This window comes from Sebastes fasciatus, chromosome 3 (genome assembly GCF_043250625.1).
Source record: "Sebastes fasciatus isolate fSebFas1 chromosome 3, fSebFas1.pri, whole genome shotgun sequence".
Classification (NCBI taxonomy): domain Eukaryota; kingdom Metazoa; phylum Chordata; class Actinopteri; order Perciformes; family Sebastidae; genus Sebastes; species Sebastes fasciatus.
In genome coordinates, this window is record NC_133797.1 from 29,322,117 (window position 1) to 29,347,807 (window position 25,691).

At 40.1% G+C, this 25,691-nt stretch overlaps 1 protein-coding gene across 1 annotated transcript; it reads right to left on the bottom strand.

Annotated features, from left to right (window-relative positions):
• Window positions 1-13,164: 13,164 nt before the first annotated feature.
• Window positions 13,165-25,285, bottom strand: cntf (ciliary neurotrophic factor). The gene is made up of 3 exons (XM_074630050.1): window positions 24,871-25,285; window positions 20,488-20,802; window positions 13,165-20,398 (listed from the first exon to the last, which is right to left on the bottom strand). The coding sequence occupies exons 1-3, from the start codon at window positions 24,988-24,990 to the stop codon at window positions 20,222-20,224; spliced, it is 612 nt and encodes a 203-aa protein (XP_074486151.1). The 5' UTR covers window positions 24,991-25,285; the 3' UTR covers window positions 13,165-20,221.
• Between the last annotated feature and the right edge of the window lie 406 nt (window positions 25,286-25,691).

The following is a 25,691-nucleotide window of genomic DNA, read 5'->3' on the forward strand; positions in this document are numbered from 1 at the left end:
AATACCTCAAATGAGGAAAAACATTTCAATATGATATTAAAGAATTTATTGATAACATTGTTATGTAGACGAATATTAAATAAAAAAATACATCTACAGAGCCTTTAGAAAGGTACAGAATAAAATAAAAATATTGTGATTGTGAATTAATCATTTTAATAATGTTGGCGGGTCCAAAATGAATGTTTTGTTTATCTCTGTGGAAAATATCTGATGTTTGGTTCCCACTTCTAACATGACTTGTGAGCAAATAGTATAACAACGTTGGTATCACGCATATATGCACTCCTTATTTGATCAACAGGTTAACCCTCATCCATAAATTGTGTGATTTGTGTATATCAAGATTACTGACCTCCCAGTTAACATTAGGATGCATACAAATTAGGCTACATTTTTTCCAGAATCTATAATGTGATCAATATTACTTAAAATATACCACAGTAGTATTAGCTTATACCAGGGGTCAGCAACCCCTGGTATAAGCTAATACTACTATAAAAAGAGCCATTTTAGGCAACAAAAAAAAAATCTGTCTGGAGCCACAAAACATTTGATCATTGTGATGAAGGTAACACAGTTTATAGTCTAAGTATAAAGTAAATAAGTCTAATGCAGTGAGGGCCAAAGTGCAAATGTACTTATACAAAATGTAACTTAACGAGAAAGAAAAGTCATAATAATACGAGAATAAAGTCATAAGTTAACAAGAAAAAAGTCATAATACTATGAGAATAAAGTCATAACTTAACGAGAAAAAAGTCGGAATATTACGAGAATAAAGTCATAACTTTACGAGAAAAGAAGAAAATAACACGTAAAATTACTACTTTATAATATTATGACTTTATTCTCGTAATATGACTTTATTCTCTTTGTGAATTAATCAATTTAAAAAATTTGGTGGGTCCAAAATGAATGTTTTGTCTATCTCTGCGGAAGATATCTGACATTTGGTTGACTGTCAGTTACTGTCAGCATTGATTTTGACAAGTGAAAATAGGTTGGAGGTGTGGGAAACTTTGCATAAATAGAGACAGGGCGAGCGATTTGTCAAACAAGCAACACATCGCTTTGCTTGTTCGCTGACGCACGGAGCAGGTTAGGACATCTTCATTGGGAAAAACTAAAACAATCTGAGGTTCGCTCGCTCGTGCACATAGCGTCCAGTTAGGAGAGGAGGGAGAATGCGACATCTAGTGGTTGAAAGTTATTAATTATTAATTAAAAAGCACCTTTAAGAAACGTTTGAGTATAAAGGTCAGTTCAAAGGTGACACATTTCAAAGATTTCAGAGATTTGGCACCCACATTTGCTAACTACGAAGGAATAAATTATTAAATCCTTCCTTCATAACAATGCGTAGAAGAATCTGTTAGTCTATTAGTTATGAGAAACCATACTGCAGCTTGTACTCTGGGGAAGAAATTTAGGCTTTCAAAAATCTAGATAAATCTTCTTTTTAAAAAACAGAAAGTGCCAGGCCATCACACCATATTGTCTTTAACAACAGCATCCAACACCTTATTTAAAACCAAACGATTAAATCAGCAGTGGGTAAATGGAGCAAATATGATTAAAAAAGTTATTTTTATAAAACGGTCACTATATCCTGACAGTAGTGCATGAGACAGGTAATCTCCGGTGTCCTCCGGTGCTCCTAAAGACATCTACAAGATTTCACAAACCGGAGGAAAACAACCAATCAGAGCCGAGCTGGAGTCTGCCGTCTCTGAGCAGCTGTCAATCACTCACAAACTCCGATCAAACGGTAAAACTAGGCAGCGCTTATCAAATATGAATCAATATTCTTTTACTGTAATGCCTATTTCTCGCCTCAAATATTTTCAGAAACATCTTGTAGTGTACTGTTTAGCTGTAAAATGAGAAAGTTTGTGACCCCGCAGTCATGTTGAGAACAGTTAAGATAAGATAAGAAATGTGCAGTGTACAGCAGCAAAGGGGATAGTGCAGAAACAAAAAACAGCAGTAAAGACAAAAATCAAGATACAACACAGGGCAAAAAGCAAAACAAAAGTAGACAGGCATATAAAATATGAACAATTTAAATAGTAGGAATATAAAAAATAGGAACAATATAAACAGTATTGACAATAAACAGGCTACTAACACAATTGCACAGGTGGAAATATGATATTGCACAGTGATTGGAATGAAATTGCACCTTAAAGTATTGCACAGTATGATTGAAGTTGCACCTGAGTAGTATTGATAGACAGTCGGTGTACAGTATAGTGCAGTTATTGTCAGTTTTTGGTGTGTAAGTGTATGTGGTCTACTGGGAGCGGTGCTGGTTGTGAAGTCTGACAGCTGCAGGAAGGAAGGACCTGCGATAGCACTCCTTCACACACCTCGGATGGAGCAGCCTGTCGGTGAAGGAGCTCTCCAGTGCTGAGATGGTGCCCTGCATGGGGTGGGTGTTGAGGAAATACCAAGCAACGCCCACCAGCCGGAGCACAGCCAATAGGAACGCTCAACAGTGACACTCTCTCTCTCTGAAATGACCTGCGATTGGTCAGTCTCCCGCCACGGACTAGATTTTTTTATAGTCTGAAAACAGAGCCATGAGGAGGTGCAGAAGTCTAGTTTTCTCTCAGAACACTTGAATCACAATATGCTGAAAGGTTATTATTCCCCCAGATGCCACAAACATTCTGCCTACTGCAGCTTTAACTGATTTTGACCATTACAATTAAACACTATTTTGTGATTTTCTTATTTTTCTAGTGGGAACGTAGCCTACTACTGCAGTTCTCAAAGGGGGGTCCTTGAGGGGATTCCAGGGGGTCCCCAGCAAAAAGGGGAATAAAATGTATTTTCACTATAATTCCATCTGTAAGTCATGGGTTTCATTCACTTTCTGTAATAAAACATGTAAAAGAAAAAAAAGAAAAAAATCAGATGGGGGACCCTGAGACAAAATCCCATCTAATGGGGGTCTGTGGTCTAATTTGTGTCAGTTTAGGGGTCCTTGACATGAAAAAGTTTGGGAACCACTGGTCTACTATTAGGGAATTAGTATGCAGAATACAATTGAAACACAGGCCAGTCTGTATTTATATGGCACAGCTTCACTATTGACACTGAAATGTGATTTTTTTTTTCATGCAAGACAGAGTCTCAAAAGTTGTGAGGATTGGAAAAAAAAAAAATGTGGCCTAATCAATAAATTGGATTTAAAAGGGAAAGAATAAGGCTTGTGCTGGACAGACATGTGGCTTACATTACATTGTGTTCCAGGAGTTTGCTAATGAAATGCTAATCACTGGGGAGAGCCGACTGCAGTAACACTGATTAGCTACTTCCTTTACCTCTAATTTATGTTGTAAGACGTTGATTTCTGGACTAAGGATGGAAATCAGAAGGTAATTCACAATATGATAGTGTTTCAATACACTGCCTACGTTAACAATAATGAAGGCATTTCTCTTTTGCACAGTACTGCAGGTAAATCATATGATCCATTATGATACCTCTGGGCCTGAAGAGGGAGGCATATTTGAAATGACAAAATAGCTACTTTCAAAAAACAAATCAATCATATATTATATTATATACATATATTTGTTCCACTACATGTTTTTGGGAAATCAGATGAAATGACATGTACTGTAACAAGTGCACAACCTTGTTTGTAAACACATACTACCCACACAGCAACATGTGTGGATGTCCTCCATCATTCAAATGTAAAATCAGGCTTCAGAGAGCAGAAGACAATCATAATATATAGAAAATATAACTCAAATGAACTCAAATCTATTCTTTTTTATTGAAAAACTGCTTGAGAAACAGTAAAATCCACAATCCAAATGGCAAACTGCAGGTATCAGTAAAATATTGCAAGAAAGTGTATTGATATATTGTCATATTATTTTTCTCAGGGCACTTAGGGTGTCCCAATTATCAAGCTTTTCACGTTGCTTTGAGCAGTAATTATAGTTGTTAGTGTTATTAGCTTATTGTATAATAAAACTGCCACATAGCTGTAAATGTCTTTTCCAACCATACAGTATTCAACCGAAAGCAATCAATATAAAAACTAACTAAAGAAAGAAAACTGTAAAAGGTGGTTTTATTTGATGTGTTTTATTTAATTCTATATGATAGGTATAGTTTTCTGCGTGTATTGCATCCCATTCAAGGCTTTATTTCAATAGTGAATTTTCTGTGATTTTTAATTAAACCACCCATTTGTTCTCAATGTCAAATTTAAAGCCATAATATTGACAGAGTAACCTACCATAGAAATACATTGTACACTGTGGCTGTTGGTGCCCCGGTCAAACTCCTCCATCAATGCTCTGAAAGGCTCATTAATAATGTATAAGGAGGTAAACCAGAATGAAGGAGAGACAACATATACAAATATTACACGGCTTTGTTGAATACTCGATTCTGATTGGTCAATCACAGCGTTCTACTGTCTGTTATTTCTATATAGCAGACCGTTGCTATGGACGAGTTCTGATGTCGGACTCTGGAGGACCGTTTTTGTGCGGCATCACCCTGTCAGGGTTTCTCTCACAACAATGACCGGCTCGCTGTACATTATCCCTTACATATTAGCCTACATATTGAGATCAACAATATAAATCATGTTTTGTTTTTCAAATAACTGAGATAACTATTAAAGATCTACGGAACAGTCTCAAGCTAATTCATCCACGGCACAATAAGCTGTGTTGTAAGGTAGTTTTATTACACGGCTGTGTTGAATATACTCGCTTCTGACTGGTCAAATCGCTGCGTTCTACAGTCTGTTATTTCTTTATAGCAGACTGTTGCTATGTACAGCAGACCGTTGCTATGGACGCAGTTCTGATGTCGTACTCTGGCGGACCGTTTTTGTGTGAAATTATTGATTTCTTAAGTAAGTAGCCGTGTAATTAGCGGGATAATGTACAGCTAGCGGGTCATTGTTGTGAAAGAAACCCTTTCAGGGCTCCGCTGTCGGGGATTCTTTCACAACAATAACCGGCTCGCTGTACATTATCCCTTACATGGTTGTTGTATGGTCTTACAATACAATAGAAAATCCCAAATACATGCATTTGGACGGATGCTTGTCAGGCAAATTAAACTTTTTCTGTGGCCTCTGACCGTTGATGCTAAATCACGACCCATTACAGTTCACGTCACCACGTGACCAGAGCCATAGGTGATTAATACAAATACTGCATCTGGTCTGTCGTCATTCTGATCTGCTGCAGCCAAAGACTGGAACGATCTGCAAAAAAACACTAAAACTGGACAATTTTATCCCCAAAGTCAGCTTTCAAAAACTCTATTATGGACATTCTGGCTGATACATGCAGCTGTTTCCCAACTAAATAATATCCCCCAAGCTTTGTCTGTCTGCTGTTTACTGTTAACCCATGCATGTTTTTGTTTTCTGGCTGTTGCCATGTGTCTTTGCCTGTTTGTCCTATACTCTTGTTCTGTTGTTGTATTGCCTGATAGCCTATATACTGTTTGTACTGTAAACAATTGCTGTTAATTTACAGCAGGATTTCAACAGTATTAACCTGTTATTGCTAAAAACAGTGCTTTACTGTTAATACAAAAGAAACCTGTTAAATTACGCTCATAGGCCGTTTTTTAACTGAACTATAATGCATTCTTAAAAAACAGCACTTTACTGCTGATCAGCTGTCTAAAGTATCATCAGTAACAGTTTCATGCAGTATTTTTTTAATTCTGGGACCTGATCTGCACATGTGAGGCTTGTACATTGTACATGATTGTAAAATCAGTGAATTAGCTTTATTGTTCTTCACTCACATGTTGTTCTGGTTTGCATTCTGTGCTTGTAGCCAGCTATAGACACACATTTTGGGAAAAGTGTCAACAAGTCTATTATTGCCTTTTTCCTAACAAGTGCCTTTAATTGTATTTAGTGTGAATATTCCTATGTCTGTAACCTGCTAAGTCTATTCATCTAGGCAAAAAATAATGTTTATTAAAATGTATGTAAAAAATACAACCTGAATAGTGCATTAAAACAAATCAGTAAGATAATGTAAAAGAAAGGTGAAAAACCGCTATATAATGTATCTTTAAACAGTAAATTAACTGTAAAATATTGTGAAATTAATTAAAAAAAATAGTTCAAACTGTATTTTTCATTAACAGTACAAAGCTGTAAATTTCAGCGACAGTATAATAATCTTAATTTTACAGTAACATAAAGGCAACCCTGCTGCCAGTTCTTTACTGTTATTTTACTGGGAAATTCTTAACAGTGTGGTACTGTCTGTCGATTGTGTGCCTGTCTGCATTTTTCTTTTATGTAATGCTTGTCATATATGCTAGTGCTGTCTTTTTAACTTTTGATATTTCTTTCCTTCAAGAAGCTTTGCCTTTTGCCAGGTCGCCATTGTAAATAAGAGTTTGTTCTTAATTGACTTGCCTGGTTAAATAACGGTAAAAAAAAGAAAAAAAGATAGATTCATTGATTGATTATTGATTGAATTTAACCTGTCAATTAACCGAGTCATGGTCTCCAAACTGGTTGATCTGGGACCTATCAATAAATCCTCAACTGGAGAACACTGGAGACGTTAAAAACTGCAAACACAGCGGTGTCCAAGTGACGGATTCTGTCAAACTCCTGGTTGGCTGGTTTGAACAGGTGTTTGCAGACAGGTTGACTTTAATGTTTCATGTTAATGTTGTCCAGTTGAAGATTTAAATCACTTCAGAGTATCCCATTTAGAAACATAAACATAATAGTGTAGGCTGGGAGACAGCAAATAGGCCGTGGGACCATGGGCCAAATCTGGCTCTTCATCAAAAATGTTTGGTCCCCCCCAATGAAAGATTGAATTTTATTGGTGGGCTATCGCAGACTATCATAGCGGGAGGGTTTATTTCAGGTATCCAGTATGAAAGTCCTGTTCATTTTTCTGCATAGACAATGGTGGGCGACTGGCAATTGGAGCCCTTCCAAGCCTTGGATGGACTTGAAACCTTCATGAATCATCAGTACAAAACATGAGCAACTGTGTAAGAAAATATCCTTGAAAAATATCAAAGGTAAGCCAGTGTACACAAAAACCTAAGGAAGCATTTCTGTTAGAAAAAACACTAAATAAAAACTCAGTGTGTGGAAGGAAAAAAATGATGCATTGTGGAAACCTGATAATTGGCCCTCATTCAGCAGTTAAAGACAGGTGTTATGTGATTCTGGGTCTATTTTGTATGAATTCAGCAGATATGGTGCCGTGTTTCCGTCTCAATTGTAAAAACAAAAGGGTTCTGAATTTGCCCTGTTTGGCCTCGTCGCCATAGCAACGGCAGCTGAGACTCATGGCTATTGTAGTATTCAGAGAAAAGCACCATGATTTCTAAAAAAAATCAACTTCATTCAACTTTTTTTTTCAAATTCTGTTTCACAGATATTAAGTCACCGATACCATTGTTCATTTATACTGAGGAACATTATGGATATCAATAAAAGAAGTGGTATATATATATTTATAGTGGTATACTTGCAGTTTCTCCTACTTTGCAACTCTAGAGGGCTACATGGAAACTTTTAGGCATTTCCACATGAAGTTTCAGAAATGTACTGTAGATATAATAGCCTAGAAGTAAAAAATCCCAATGTGTTGACCAAACTGATAATGTTCTTTGTTCTGGGCTCAAACGGGTCCAACTAGACAGATCATGGTGCCAAAAGTCAACATCCTCACACAACGGTTCGTATGATATCTTATGAAAAGTAAATTCAAATTTTTCCTGCATTCTCCTACGAATGTCCGGCAGCAACACGAGCAGTCAGTGTGCTTGCACAAGCCCTGGCAGTGCAGAACCTGTTGTTTGGGCCGGTGGTTCCCGGACTTTTTCACGTCAAGGTCCCCTAAACTGTGGACCCCCATTTGATAAGATTTTGTCCCAGGTTCGCCTTATCTGATAGTTTTTTTGCTTTTAGATGTTTTATTACAGAAAGTGCATGAACCCCATGATCAAAATAGTCATACATTCTGTCATTGTGTTACTTATAGATGGAATTATAGTGACAATAAAGTATTCCCCTTTTAGCTGGAGACCCCTTGACCCCCTCAAGGACCCCTTCAGGGGTCCGGGGACCCCCCAAAGGCAACAAAACGACGAGGAAAAGGCCGTGGTTTGGGTTAAAATAACTATGTTTATTACACGGCATTGTTGAATACTTGATTCTGATTGGTCAATCACGGCATTCTGCGGTCTGTTATTTCTTTATAGCAGACCGTTGCTATGTATAGCAGACCGTTGCTATGGGCGCAGTTCTGATGTCGGACTCTGGCGGACCGTTTTTGTGTCAAATTTTTGATTTCTTAAGTAATTAGCCGTGTAATAAACAGGATAATGTACAGCTAGCAGGTCATTGTTGTGAAAGAATCCCCTTCAGGGCAATGAGAGACCCCTCAGCTCCGCTGTCGTAACTTATGTAGGTAGCGTCAGTTAAGTACGTAAGTTACGTAACAAAAGTAAGGTAAAATAAGTCAACGTTAATTGGTTTCACACAGAACATGAACAGCGGCCTCCTGGGTGAAAGTCCTGTATTTGTTTGACCCATCCATCCGCCCGCCCTCCTTCCTACGCACTTTGTCGCTCTTAATACTACGTCACATACCTTCCTTAGCGGCAGCCCTGCACGTCTTGGCACACAATTACGTGGGTTGTACAAATTACAGCGTATTACTTTTACGAACAGTGAATGAGAACAACCTGCAAAATTAGGTCTAATAAACTATCAGATAACAGATTCATGATCAAACCAATTCAAACACATATTTAATCCCTCAGTATTATTTAAACAAAGCATTTCACAAATACAAATGACGCATCAACAGTTTTATTGAAAATAATGCAATGATGACTATGATGATGTCATTATAAAAGACCCAGTATATTTGGAGCTTGACCCATAGAAGGGTTTTACGAGCGACGTCATCAACAAGATGTACATGCAGGCAGGGTAGAAAACAAACCTTTTTGTGTGCCATGAATCGCAAAAGCAATGGCTGGAAAATGTTCATTATCGCAAGAAGAAAACCTCTCGTTAGCTCAGAGAGTATAATTAGCCATTAGCTCCAGCTATGTGGTCAGAGCCATGTGTTCTATACGGAGAGGAAGAAAGGCCTATTTTAAGACAGCTCACACTGTAACGGCTGTTTATTGAATTGTGCGACCATTTGTCAGGCTCTGTGATCAATGTTTTGGTGATCAGCCTGACATGCCTTAGCGTTTCAATGTGCAACTTGGTGACAGCAGTGGAAACTGATGACTTTAGATGGAAGATGTATCATGTTGCTATGCTTATAATTCAATCAGAATCAAACAGGTGTGCAGAGTCTCTTTTCATGATCTTGTGTGAGTGAACACATTTGGCATGTATCTAGTGTCTGGTATGTTTTGAGGAAACAGCACACACGCTAATGTTACAAATATAATATCCAGAATGAGTGCGCCTGTGCTCTATAAAGGCTGCATTCACATCCAATCAGGAGTGTCACTGGCACTGTCAATTAATAGAGTGCTCCAGGGATGACGTATTTCTGTAGGCCAACCAGGAAGTTAGCATCCCCCTGGTTCCCTCGACAAAAACCCAATGGGATTTTTCTATTGGGTTTTGGATTATTGCAGAAAATAAGCTCTGTGGCAAACAAACTTTTATTATTGATTGCTTGGCCCCTGGTAGCTTCCCAGTATTGCTGCTTGCAGTGTTGCCGAGGGCTTATGGCCATACGGAGTATGCCGTTCGTCCAGAGTATGCCGATTGTTTGGTCCCAAGGAAGTGCTGCTTGCAGCGTTGTCAAGAACCGCTCTGTGCTCGTTGACTCGAGACACGTGAAGGAGAGGTCAGTTGTAATGTTAGTACATCCAGCATCAATCGATGAGTCAATGAGTCAATGAGCCTCGGTCTGCCCGCTGGTGACGACATGCGGGTTGAGGTCGCTTGTTTATTCAAAGTTTATTAATATTGAACGTGTCACGGGTCCAAATTGCGCCAAATTCGACATAGCAGTCCACGGGATCCCCAGTAATACATCAGCCATGTGTGAAGTAGATCTGACGAGGGGTTCTCCAGGTATGCCAACCCGGTCTCACTCCCATCTCGTCAAATACCGCCGATTGGGCAGCGCCCCTCGGCATCGGAGATCGACGCAACGAGGCACCCTTTAGCAACAGTATGTGACAAACCGGGTTTTCAACTAACTCCAATGTAAACCCACCCGTGGCGTTATTCAACAGTCAGAGCAAGTGGCGTAGTATTAATAGCGTGAGAGTCTGCTAAGGGCGAGGGGTGGTGGATGGGTCAAACAAACACAGGATTTCAACCAGGAGACCGCTGTTCGTGTGAAACTAAAAGTAACTCACTTTGTCACGTCAGTCGTTAGTCACGTGACTAACGCAAAAGGGCTACCCCATGGCTTCCTCCGAAATGTACTACATACTCAAAACATTCAACATACTTTTGTGTAAATAAACAGTAGTGTGTATGTTTTCGAACGCACTGAGCTGTAATTTACGTCGTCACTTCCTGAGAGCCTCCTTACCGGTTGGAGACGTGTAACCATGGTAACCCGTGCCAACATCATGTGACCAAAAACGACTGTGAGAATCGAAGTCTGAATTAATTTTAAATATATATTACGCACAGCAGAGTGAAATTTTATACTTGCAGTTAAATTGAAGTGTTATTGATGTTACAGAGCTGTCCGTCAACGTTTGTTGTGAACGTTGTCGTCACTACCGCTTTGCATGGTGGGATATTTATGCCGCCGTAGTGTCCATTGTTGCATACTGAAATATTTCACAGGAAATAGTTTGCAATTCACGCAATATTGGTTTCATAAGAAGGTTTTGGACATACTAAAATATCCCACAGTGTTTAAGCGTAGGAATTTCAGACGCAACCCATGTGTCAAGCGGTACGAGTTGGGAGTGAGAACGTGTTGAAGGACATACGGAAAGTCAGAGATTTCTTGCGTTATAGTTAGAAGTTATATTACAGGTCTCAGGCCTTGACTTAAACAGAAGCCAACATCGTTTTTTTATTTTTTTATATCTCAAAAAATATATAATTCAAATAAAGAAGAGAATGTGAAACATACAACCAGCTGTGTCTCCACTGCACCTGTTGACCTGCCTCTGGCTGAACCTAACAGCCGACCCCTGCTGTCGGCTTCACCAGACTCACTTTAAAACTTCTCATAATGATGATAAATGATGAAGATCCTGAACTGGTGGAACCACTTGATGAATAGTGAAGCACACTGGAGGATGTAACTGTCATCAAGAAGCTCAGAGATGATGCTCTGCTGAGATAAGACAGAAGAAGAAGAAGAAGGATGTGAGAGTAAATGTATGGAGATTTGGGAGCTGCTGAATGACTTTGGTTTAATTGTAATTCTGCTCTGTTTGCGTGCGCACACTATCATGAACACTTCATCACCCGCACCAATACCCCCAATACGTGTGTGTGTGTATTCACGTACACACAAACACGCAAATACACACACACACACACACACACACACATTCACACACAGCTACACAATCCTCACTCACAGTGCACATGTTCAGCCACACACAATTATACAGTGCTCACAAACTACACACTGATACACACACACACACAGTTCCAATAAAGGACACACACCCTCTTCCACAGCACACACTCACACACACAGACACACACATACACACACACACACCGCATTCATTTCCCTTTCATTCAGCACAGGCACATATTGTGCTGCTGTAACACACACACACATACACACATACACACACACTCACACGTACACTCACACACTGACACACACACACACACCATTTGCAGAGCTTGCTCCTAGCTCTCCCCACACACACACACCCCTCCCCCTCTATCTCTGTCAGACACACACACACACACACACAGTCACACAAGCACACACAAGTACACGCGCATTCCCTCCTACGCAGGCGCACTCACACACACACACACACAAAGTGAGCGCGTGCACACGAACACACGCACACACACAGCCTCTCTTTCCTTTCACACACACACATCTCTCTTGTACACCCTTCCCCCACTCTCTCACTCTCACACACACACACACACACACACACACACGTCCTCTCTCTCTTCCTTGCTCGCTCATTCACTCTCTCACACACACACACACACACACACACACATACACACATGTGAGCACACACACATGCGCACACACACATGCGCACACATTCCCTCTATTGCTCTGCTTCTCTCACTCTCTCACACACAGGAACAAACACACACTCAGAAACACACACACGCTTGCGCAAACATTCACATTCACAGGCGCACACACACACACACACAGACACACACAAACACACACACACACAGTCTGTCTCCTGCTTGCTCTTTCTCCCCCTCCCTCCCTCCCTGTCTGTCTGTCTGTCTGTCTCACTCTCTCTCACACACGCACACACACAGACACACACACACACTCTTTCCTGCCCTCTCTCCCCTTCTCTTTTTTCATCTCTCTCATACACACACACACCCACATGCACACGAATGCACAAGTACACACAGACACATGCGCACAAGCACATACAGAGCAACACACACACACACACACATTTTCTCTGTCTCTGTAACACACACGCATATTTTCTCTCTCGCTCACTGCACACACTCTCTCTCTCTTTCCCTCTCTCTCACACACACACACACCTCCCCCCTCTTCCACAGGCATCCTGGCTGCCACTCCTTCCCTAACAACCACACACACACAAACGAAAAGATGCACACACATGTGCACAAGTACATAAACACATATAAACAAACACGCACGCATGCACAAACACACACACGCACACACACAGACACGCACACACACACACACCCTTTTAAACACACACCCTACCCCTTTCACTCAAACACACATCCTGTCTTTTCTTACAGTTAGACATAAACACACACACACGCACACACACACACACACACACACTGCTCATGTTCAAACTTAAAATGTAAAATAACACATTTTCCTCACATTATTTTTTCTTGCACCAGTAAAAAAAAAAAAGGCATCCAATCTTTCAAAACACACGACTCATCACCAACAGTTGGGAGCCAATCTGCTGTTAAGTCACACAGATACAAGAGACGACTCAACATTATAGCCAAGGTCAATTTATTTCAACCCACTCAGGAATCCAATTAATAATAAATATGTTTTACACCACCACCAAAGTTTCAGAAAAATACATTAAAGACTGTACATTACTTTCATTTCATATTCACAATGCATTGACCAATGCTCTCTCTGTGATCTAAAATAATCATTTATTTAGGTTAGATTCAAAAATATATGTCCTGGTTGCCATATTGACCCTGTATTATATTCACAAATAAACTGCTCCGGTGCTTTTCTATGGTGTTCGATTTAAGCCTCTTTTAGACATAAAATTATTTGTAATGTGATAGGGGAGAACGGGGTTGGTCGTCACACTTTTTACTTTCATTTGATCCCTCAAAAACTGTAAAGCCCCCCTCCAGTGTATTTTGACATTCCTATGATATGTCATATTTATTTGAGTCATTTCCTGACTAAGTTGATTAGCCACACTGTTTGCCAAACATTTTTTGACGAAAATAACAACATTTTGTGCTCAAAGTTTAAAAAAGAAGGTTGTTGCTAAAACGGGGATCTTACATATGACTATAGTAGAAGCTGCAGGTCATACGTCATCCTCCAAGCTTGCGCAGGCGCACTCGTGCTCGTTTGTGTCTGAGCAGCGGCAAATCGGTTCATCTGTCTGTCAGTTTGTCTTTCTAGTTAGTTAAGTATAGTTAGCTAGCCCAACTTGTTGCATTAGCTAACAGGGTTTTCATTTTATTTTTTAGTTTCCTCCACCTTAGTTTAGTGTGTTTATTTTCACAATGCCATTTGTGTGCGCGGTGATCTGGTGCAATCAATGCTGTGAATTAGTCTACACAAAATCCCACTGACTGAATTAACTCAACACGCTGACCGTCTCTCTCACTTGCTCTCTTCTTGACCGTCTCCTGTTGGAGATAAATTAACGGAAAGCAGCTGATGCCGTTTTGGAGGTTTGCCGGCCTCCAACAGGTCCTAACGACGGGAGCGCACAACTTTCAGCTCAAGAGAAAACAAGAGAAAAGTTCTGTTAGAGAAATAAAGGAAATCACAGTGCAGCCAGGTGCGGTGTCGGTGCTGGAGCTTAGGGGAGAGCGGCCAGTGCTGGTGGACAGTGCACCTCCAAAACTGCATTCAAACGGCGGACCATGGCAACATGTCTATCCATCCTCTGGTGCGCTGTGGCTGGTAGCGGTGCATCTCCTCAGTGCAGCAGCCAGACGGCCGCCTCGCCAGGAGGAGACGGTAAAGAAGAGAGCGAATGAGAGGGTCGGTGTGTTGCGCTAATTCTTGTCTCATTCGTGGGCCGATAAAACAGTAAATTCATCTAAACTTGTTTCATCTAAACTGGGTTGAAAAACGAAGCAATCTGGTTGCCATGGTAATAAATTACACCTGACTATTAACCACACCCCCACTCTCTATTTGAGAAAGAACGTTAACCAAACCAGCTCTAAAATGAAAAGGCAGGGAACACTCCTTTATGCAAATGAGCCCGTCCAGAGCGATGCCTGTCAAAATGTAAACAGCTGTTTCTCTTCTAGGCTCTATAGCTGTCAAACTAGGATACTAGACCTAGAACTACGGTGGCCTTCAGGTAACGTAAAAACACAAAATAGTTTCAGGTGTTTATACACAAATGAAAACATAGTTATGAATATTATATTATATTTCTGTTACAGATCCCCCGAAATGTCACGCACTGGTCTTCTAATGGGGAAAAATGAAAAACTGGAGGCAATTTAAAAAGTTTCATTTATTTGAAATGAAACAACCAAACATCTCCTGCATGAACAGAATATAAATATCCTTATACAGTATAATAATAATCAACTCCTTATGTCAGTCACATGTGACAACCAACCCCAAAGAAAACGTGACAAGCATCCCCAAACTGGGATTCTTTGCTAGCGACTAAGCTAACAACCACATGTTGTAGCCTCGCTAAGAAAAAGAACCTATCCAGACTCTAGCTCTCCCTTCATACTTTTAATGGTGATGAATTGTATTATTATAAAGTCATTGTGTAAGCCTAGAAGAGAAACAGCTGTTTACATTTTGACATGGAGAAACACTAAAAGTCCTCTCACCTCAATGTCAAGTGTCTTAGTCCTGAAATGACCCTGTAAGTGACCTCTGACCCCAATTCTGAAAATTTCAGTACCAATATGTTTAACAGCGCCCTCTAAGGAGTGAGATCTCATTAATATGACAACCAACCCCGTTCAAAAAAAGGGCCTGAATCGTTTACAAGGCAACATTTTCTTCTTCGTGGCTTGCAGTTTGAATAAAAGCAGACCAGTGAAGGCAAAGTCAGGACTACAGTGTTCTTACATACATGTGACATTTGAGTGTCGTGTGCAAACAATCATGAGATAATGCAGCTTAGAGCGCTTTGATCACGGAGGACATTTTGAGGCAGCAGATTTGACTCAGTGGTGCATTGATCCAAAGCTGACATTTTTATTTTCAGTTGCATTTTTAAGTAATTTTTCAACAAAAATGCCACTTACTGTAGTTTCTAAAATAGGAATATTTGCCTTCGTTGGACAAAACAAGCAATTGAAATATGTCAACTTACAGTAGGCTCTTGGAAATTGTGATTTTTCACTATTTTCTGACATTTTCTAGACAAAACAATTAATCAATAAAGAAAATAATTGGTAATAAATGATCATGAGTAACTGCAGCCCTACGACATTGCCTCATTGTCTTGCATCCCTGTATCCATCCTGTATCCTACTGTATGTGCTGTACTGAGGCCTACTGTATGTTTAAAAGCCAGTACTTAAACAGATAGATGAACCCAGCAAGATTCCATGTCTGAAAGGGGATTTAACTTAAAAAGCTCAATAGAAGATGGTTTTCATTCCACAGAAACTGATTTAATTTGAGGCACCAAAGAGACTTTTGGACTGCAGTGATGTAGGGAAACACAAAACAAATTTGTCAGCCCACAGATTAAATCTAGCTTTGGTGTCTGGTCTCTTGTGTCAACATTTTATCGAGGGCCAAAAGTGTATCCAGCAAGACAATAGTTGCACAGATAACGCCACATTTGCAGGACGGGGGATTATTGCTGCTTGACCATAAACTCCAAAGATAAACAGCAGAAGAGAACAATTCATAAGTACATCCAAATATTTGGTAAACCATCGCGGATAAAAGGGGGATAATCACACATTCGTTATGACAAAAGCTGTTAATCATACAGTCTTTACGATGTGGAAATCCCACCACTGTTGTGACGACTCTAACGAGTGTGGCTGTTTCCTACAGTGTGATTGCTGCTCATAGACAGATGTGATGGAAACCTAATCCTCTCTTTGTGCTTTGAGCCATTTGTGCACGGCTCTCTCTCTCTCTCTCTCACCACCAGAGGTCAAAGGAGAGGTCACCTAGTGGTGCAACAAACGACACTCGTAAAGAAGACCCACACAGTGAAAGTGTCAAATAATTAGTTGGGAAAATAATCAATCAATAAAACAAACACAAACAAAAACATGTTGTTGGGTAGGAATGTAACCACGGTGCTGTACTTCCTGTAATCTGTAGGAAGAGGACAGACTTGTGTAGGTCAATCCATGACTGACAGATGATATGTGCAGCACAAACAGAAGAACGGAGGGCTCTAACTACTCAGTCTGAAGCTGTATATTACACAAATTGCATACTATTTCCTGTGAAATATTACAGTATGCAACGCTGGACACTACGGCGGCATAAATATCCCATAATGCAATGCGGTAGTTCATAACAAACGTTGACGGACAGCTCTGCAACATCAATAACGCTTCAATTTAACTGTAAGTATAAAATGTCACTCTGCTAGGCATTATATATATTTTAAATTAATTCAGACTTTGAGTCTCACAAACGGTCGTTTTTTTGTCACATTAGGTTGGTACGGGTTACCATGGTTACACATCTCCAAATGACAAGGAGGCTCTCAGGAAGTGACTACGTAAATTACAGCTCCGAAAAGATACATACTACTGTTTATTCACACAAGAGTATGTTGAATGATAGTATTTTGAGTATCTAATGCATAGTATGCGATTTTGGACGCAGTCCCAGTCTTGATGGAATATATTGTACAGCGTGATTCTTCTATTTACCTTCCAATTGTGGAAGAGTAGATGGAAAAAGAGGAAAGATACAACAATACCTCCCAAATCCGTACACAGAACAAGTAAATGCAGTAAGTGTAATATTGCATTTACAGTATATCACATTAAAAGTGCATCATTATATATCTAGGATGCATTTGTGCTGTATGATGTATTTTGTTATGCACAACATGAACAGTAGCTCTTATTTTCTTAGGGTTGAGATTTCATCTTTGAAATGAATCACTGCGACTCTGATCAAACGACCGAATGCATTCACGTTTGCGTTCAGTAACAACATTCAGTTTAGAGTGCCCTGCATCACTCACATCTCACACAGGTTTGTTTCTACTCCCAGTGCACCTACCAACAGTTTATCAACCTACATAAACTAAACACAGCATGTGACACGGCACATCTGAACTCAATTAAATCTACAGCCCGTGAATTAATCACAGTAATATATACGTTAAACTGTAAAATGACCAAATGGTCCCCTCATCGTAAAAATGTAAACACTGCAAACGTTTCCTTGATTTTTACTTAAACACCTCTTGGTATATTTTTTTTCCTGCTTTGTGCTCCACATTAACGTGGATCTTATTGGTTATCGAGGCAAGACTTCTATATGTAGGATTCATTCTCACTTACAGTATCTTCTCTTTTTCTTACCCCAAAGCGCCGTTCATCTCATCTAGAGTCTACGGCTGATGCATATTTAATTAGTAACGCAGTACAGGTTAGACTGACAGAGTTACACGTTGACGCTAATTTTTTTAATTAAGTTCTCTGTTACATTATCACAATTCAACCAAACTACTACAAGTTAATTTATCAACTATAATTTGATTATTGCACTGCAAACTTCAACTGCCCAACGGATAGGTAACGGATCATTGGACAGACACAAACAACAATCAGCTGACTGAATTCAGACCCAGTCAAAATATATGTTCATATTGACCATTGTGGTGCAGAACAGGATTTTTGTGTCGCTCTTGCTGGGCTTTTTAGCGTGACCTGCTGATAACAAACAAATATCTTTATCAATAAACATTTAATTTTTTTTCATTTCACTTTATGAATTGAAGTAAAACTTTTTCTGTTATTTTAAGGGGAGACACTATAGGTGAATAGGGTAAAAATGTAACTAATATATATGAATGAAAGCATGAAACTTCTCCAGTTGATTACTTAAATTAAGGCAATTATTGTTTTGTATTACTTAAGTTTTCTGGAACTTTATGTTTGACTATGCAAATTCTCATTCTCTAATCAAATATATGCTGATTTGCATACATTTCCAGAATAGAAATCTGAACATTGGATAAAGCCAGGTTTGTTGACATATTAAGAGTCAAAGGTTTTGACAGACAGAATCTCTTTTTATCACTCCATAAATCAGAAAATACTGTCAACAGCCATAAAGAAAATCTATTTTCGCCATGTTTTTAAGGAAAAAATGTTGTATAAATCAGGCTATGAATGATATATGATCTAACCCCTCTGTAAAAACCTCTATACTGTAGATAGGAATGAAAGTGGAAGTTTGGTGAATGTAAGTGCTACTGAGGTGGAGATTAATGGCTCATAGTAAGAAAAAAAACGGCCTTTAAAGATATGTATTGTAAAATGCATACATTTTGAAGACACTACATGTATTTTAACTAACAGATATCACCATGACATGTCCCCAGTTGATTTCTTACATTAAGGCAATTATTTTTTGTATTACAAGTTTTCTGAAATGTTATGTTTAAATATGCAAATGAGGCATTATCTAATGCTGACTTTTGGTGAATTTAGGAGAAATCTACAGATGCAAACAGACAAAGTGTAGAAAAAATAAACACCTAAATGTGTATTTTGGATGTTTTCTTTCCACTTATCTGAAAGATGTGTTTGCCTGTAGTGTCTCACCTTAAACAATTAAAATCAGTATCATAAATAAATGAAAGTAGACTAAGGTTCTTTTATTATTACGTTTGCAGACTTCTACTATTAACATTGTAATTCCACTACACTCCCTGCTTATGTGCCCCTTCCCATCAGTTTGGACTCTTGATGATTGATGATGATGATTTCATTGCTAATAAAGTGCCCTAAAAACATAACAAAACTTTAAGAACAAATAATTTGACATAAGCATTACTGAGGAAAATCAAGAAAGAAAGAAGGAATACATGTAAGTAAACACTAGAGGGTGCTGTTACACCTGTGTCTTCCCTTCATACACTCAACATCCTCAGATAATAACCTATGTGTGGAATGATTTATACCCACGGCAGTCAAAAACTACACATATCAGCGCTGCATGGCGTGAATTCAAATGTTCTCATTTTTATCTGAATGTTCCCCTTGCTGACTGCTTCCTCCACCAGCTGCAGGCAGTATATCTTAAATAATCACTTCAGCTGTATCACAGGAGGGCATGCATGAGGGGAACGTGAGATGTTGATGTTAGCATGTGAGAAAAAACAACATTTTCGTGCATTTTGAGTCGCCGTTAATGATGTTATGTTTCCTCAAAAATGTGAAAGAAAGAAATAAAGAAACTCTGAATCTAGATGAATTGTTGAATTTCATCTTACTTTAGTTAAACAATAAATATAAAGTTGTATTAGACTCTGCCATACTTAAAATAAACTTGATAAACGTGGTTATTGTCTCTCGCTCCCTCTCTGTCTGAGGCCTCTGTTCATGTAAAGGGGGCTTCATGCCCTAAAAATAACCCAACCATCTCATCTCCCCGTGTCAGTGGGGATCTGTGTCTCTCTCGGCTGGCTATTTTCACTCATCTCTTTCTTTTTCACACCATATATGTCAGCATCTCACTTTATTGGCCCCTGGCTGAACACCTCGCTTCTTCTTCTGATTCCTTCACTCACCTCTTTCTCTCTCTCTCCCTAACCTCTCTCTCATTAATCCTCTTCTTCGCCCACACACTCTTCTCACGTCTCATCTCCGAGCGCTTCTCGTGCTCCTGACTCGCCCGGTGGTCCTCGCTCGCTCCTTGGCGATCACCGTGGGCAGGGCTTGCAAGGTGGTGATGGCCGTCTTGGTCCAGTAGTCCACCTCTTTGTAGATCCGGTACACCCAAAGCTTCAACTCAAACGTGACGGTCGGATCGTCTAACTGTCAACAAGAAGGGGAGAGATCACCAAGCTCTGCCTTAATTCCTCTCCAGATCTTTAACATCATCATCTGTCAACATCAGCACCTACCTCTAATCCCTCCACGCTGGGAGTCAGGGCCGCCGCGCCGTCGGCAGCTTTGAGGAGTTCTCCAGTGGTGATCAAGAGAAGCGACAGCCTGTCCTTCACCATCTTCCTCCGGGTTTCATAATCACCCTTCTTCCCATCACCCAGCTCCTCATCCTCTTTGGCGATGGATCGCTCCAGCAAGCTGCGGCACTGTAGCAGAGCAGAATGGAGACGCCAGAGCTTGTCCCTGGTGTCCAGCTGGGAGGAAGGAGGAGGGACGGACACCAGGCGACCGTCGGTCAGCGTAAGGTCTGCGGTGAAGCTCTCCCTCTTTTTCTTGAGGGGGAAAGAGAGAAAACAAAGAGGATGAAAATTAAAAACAGGAGTGAGATTTGGGACGGCGAGAAGGAAGAAGAGGAGGAGTTGGAAAGTGAAGTGCATAAGTGGGAGATTGAAGAATGCTAACCACACTGACGTCACTGTTGACAGCAGTTTGGCACTATATTGGAGATCACTGTCTATGAGGCAACAGGGATTTTCTCCTATTGCAACAGGAATTCATTCAGGCTCATTCATATTGCCTCAAAGAATAAAATATACCCAACACAGGAAAAGGATTTCCTTTGAAGAGGAATTCATGTTCAAGCCTGATTCCAGTGAGGTTACATTAAGTCAACAAGTTAAAGGTTAAAGTGAGGAAGCTGAAATAACACAGAAGAAAGGAGAGAAACAAACAACAGCATACTGAAGAGAGTGGTATTCATCTTCTCATGTAACTCTCTGCAAGGCGGCGAATACGGAACGGGAACGTGAAGTCATCGACAGAAAGCCGTCCATTCTTGGAGGATAAAAGGGTCGGCGTGCCACACGCTGGCTGTTTATTGCAAGTTTCAAAAGAACTGCTGAACTGACACAAAACAGTATACAGTGAATAAGATTCAAAACACGAAATGTAGTGTATATAGTAAACAGCCAGACACAAGGTTAACGTTATGGTTTTGCAAGATACCGGTAGATTAAATATGCAGTATTAGCCGACGTTTTGTTCGTATTCATTAAACATAACATTAGCCAGCTTATCTTTGTCCAGATGATTGTGTAGTTGGCATTTGGCTTGTAGATCTTAATGTCATATACCTACCCGTTTGTAAATTAGACATCGGCCTCCAAAGATTTACATATTTTGACCTGCTGACAGGTGTTCAATAACGCCAGAACACATCAGTGACCGTAATGGGTGGCAAGCTGTCAAGGTTCTCCTAATTCATAAGGATCAATATCATTAACTAACTTCAGTTTTGTAATATATCGCCCCTTTGCCTCTATCAGCTTCTCTTCATATGTCTTTCACACATAATTTATACATTTCTGATGATGAATGATTGACAGATAATGACAACTACTGTAGCTCTGTACGCTGCCCTCCTACCCTCCCCAGAATGATCTACAATTCCCATTCCCTATAGCCTGTTTCCCAAAATATCAAACTATTCATTAATATAAAATCCATACTGTATTTCTACCTTTGATAAACAGCATATAACAAAGATATCACCTTTAGACTCTACATTACGATCCGGCATTATGATCTGTGTGATGATGTTGACGTGCCACTTTGCAGGCGTGACTGTAGCTGGCATCGGCTTTTTAGTACTTGAGTGAGTTGTGAATCCCAGAGGCCTCCTTGTGACATTATACCGAGGCGTTAATGTTGAACCCTGCGTGCAAGTTAGTACCAGAGTGACAGAGTGGCCTAATGTGACCTGTACGCTCTGAGAGTCGATGGAGGTGTGGGTGGGTTAATGTATACACGGCTCCGACTGCAGAGGAAATGTGATTCAGGCAGTTATGGATACCCCGGGAAGTGATACTGTAACCAGGGACAATATCCTCATGGATCACTGTGAATTATGATAACGTGGTAGGCGCTGAAAATGATTTAATAATCAAACGGATGTTGCAAATGAGCGTTTTCTCACCCAATGAATAATACTCTGACTGAAAAATTGTCAATCTGCATTGGATTCATGCAAGATCTATGTGCCAATTCCTCCCAGGCAAAGAGAGAAAACACACAGGTCATAAATGTACATACATTTTGGTATGACAGGCTAAGACATATTTAATCACTCCATGGTGTGTTCACTGGAATGCATCTTACGGGGAAGCAGCAACATTTTCCAAGAACTATTGTGCCACATAGTCAGTGAGAAAGAAGAAAATTGAAGAAGACATGACGGATAGAGGAAAGAAGGGTCAAACCCTGGGAATGAAGAGGATGAGGTTATATGCCAGGCCGCTCCCTAGCTCCCAGCGAGAAACACATGAAAGGAACGATGAGGCAGCGAACTGGCAGGAAACCAGCAAGTTTTAATAACCGGTAGCTCTCACACCTATAGGCAAAAGAGACGCAGGCTTGTGGAGAGGAGATGAAGGCTCCGTGCCCGAGCATGGATGAGTCTGTGCCAGAAAAACGCCCACTTCTGTCATTCCAGCTGAGTTCACCCCCCTCCTCTCTGCATTCCTACCCCCCGCTGTCCTAGACAACTTGTTTCTCTTTCACACAGATATACACACACATCCTCCAGCTTATCTTGTTTTTGCATGCATGTCCATGTACTCAGGGGCGGGGCCAAACCACCAGCAGAGTCTGAATGTGATAGGTCAATGGGCTTGTCAGTATTAATTATCTATAAGTATTAGTAGTAGCTTTCTTAACTAAAACAAACTTTTGACAGTGCTTTGATGTTGGCCAAAGTATAAAATGTAAAGCAGCTGTGGGTAGAAATGGAGCAGATATTTTTTATAAGACTATATAATACCTATATACTATATCCTGAAGTGCATGAGACAGGTAATCTGAAAAAGATCATGTGCCTCCGGTGTCCTTCGGTGTCCTCAGGTGCTCCTAATGGCATCTGCAAGATTTCACAGACCGGAGGAAAACAACCAATCAGAGCCGAGCTGGAGCCTGCCGTCTCTGAGCAGCTGTCAATCACTCACGAACTCTGATCAAACGGTCAAACTAGGCAGCGCTGATCAAATATGAATCAATATTCTGTTACGTTAATGCCTATTTCTGGCCTCAAATGTTTTCAGAAACATCTTGTATTGTACTGTTTAGCTGTAAAATGATAACGTTTTTGACCTGGCAGCCATGTTGAGATCAGCTGAGGAAATATCAAGCATCGCCCACCAGCCGGAGCACAGCCAATAGGAACGCTCTCTCTGAAATGACCTGTGATTGGTCAAAGTCTCCCGTCACCGGCAAAAAATTTTAAAGCCTGTAAACAGAGCCATGAGGAGGTGCAGAAGTCTAGTTTTCTCTCAGAACACTTGAATTACAATATGCTGAAAGGTTATTATGGATTTTTTGCCCAATGATGCCAAAAACATTCTGCCTACTGCAGGTTTAAGTAACTGAGAAATATGCATAATTATTTCTTCAGGGGCAGACAGACAATATAAACAGGGCTAGGGCTGTAATTTTTTACATGATATTTAAATGTGCCCCCCTTCTTTGAGTCTGTGTAAAATGTAAAGTTAAAAGCTAAAAATGGATGCAAAAATGACATGAAATGTTTAACTTTAAGTTTATAACAAGAAAAATTTAAAGTTACAAGCTAAAAATGAATGCAAAATTTACATGGATCGTTCAACTTTAAGTTTATAACAATAAGAATGTAAAGTTACAAGCTAAAAATGGATGCAAAAATGACATGAAATGGAAAGTTACAAGCTAAATATGGATGCAAAAATGACATGAAATGGAAAGTTACAAGCTAAATATGGATACAAAAATGACATGAAATGTTCAACTTTAATATTATAACAAGAAAAATGTAAAGTTACAAGTTAAATATGGATGCAAAAATTACATGTATCGTTCAACTTTACATTTTTCTTGTTATAAACTTAAAGTTGAACATTTAATGCCATTTTTGCATCCATATTTAGCTTGTAACTTTACACTTTTTTTGTTATAAACTTAAAGTTACAAGCTAAAAATGGATGCAAAAATGTAATATAATGCATGCACTCCAAAATTAATTCATAAATATATATGAAGTGATGAAGTGGCCACCTCTCTCTCTCTCTTATATTGTGGTAGGTAGGTATAAGGTCGCTTGTTTGGGGGCTTCTTTTGGGGGGTAAAGTTGCTTCTTTGGGGCTTGTTTCTATAGATCTTGTTTCTATAGATCTGGTTGCTTGTTTAGATCTAACGACACTGGTCACATGCATGCACACAAAGTTACAGGCATGCAGAGAGACACCAATGACACACTCACACAGAGAAAATGTATTAATTTTCCATTTAACCTTGGCCTAGTTAGTGCTCTCTCTCTCTCTCTCTCTCTCTCTCTCTCTCTCTGGCAGGTTGAAGTTGAAGTGTAAACTACTCACATAAAGGTCCAGTAAGATGGAGACCTCGTATCTCAGCTGTTCAGCTATGGCAGTAGCCCGGGTCACCGTGGTCCCGCTCACACCCGAGCCGGTCAAACCTCGAGTGCGCCTGGCTGCCATCAGACCTGCAGCTGCCTCTCTCTCTACCGGGAACACTGTTGGTGGCAGCAAAGCAACAAGCCTCCTCCTCCTAATATATGTATCCCCGCCTCATCCCGACACAACACCGGGTTCCCGGTCACGGTTCACTTCAGCTGCCTGCTCTTCCTGCTCTCCGGTTAGTTTGTCTGCTCACTGTGTCTGGTTACTTGTGTTACAGAGTTTAGTTGAAGCGGCCAACTCTCCGCCCTTTCCCCCGGGAACCTGATGCCAGGCCGGAGGAATTTAACGGGACGAGCGGGGGCGGAGAGGAGGAGGAGGAGGAGAGGAGGAGGAGAGGAGGAGCTCATCAACTTATTCATGAGGAGCGGCTTATCTGATTTACCGGCACTGACCAAAGCAAAGAGGGATGGTTCCTGGACTGGTGATGAGAAAAGTCTACAAAGATCACAAGAAAACCACAAGTCTCTATAAACTATACTGGAAATATCACGAATATAAGCCGAGTACACAAGTACTCTGGCATACTTTTACTATTTTGAGGTAGTTTATTTCTACTTTACTTGAGTAGGACTATATTTCTGATTGATATCAGTTCATAAAATATGATTGTAGTGGTGTAATGTAACTAAGTACATTTACTTAAAGGGACTGTTTGTAACTTTCAGAAATGCTTGTTAACAGCGACACCTGTGGCCGTTAAGTCAACGAAAGTCAGCGTC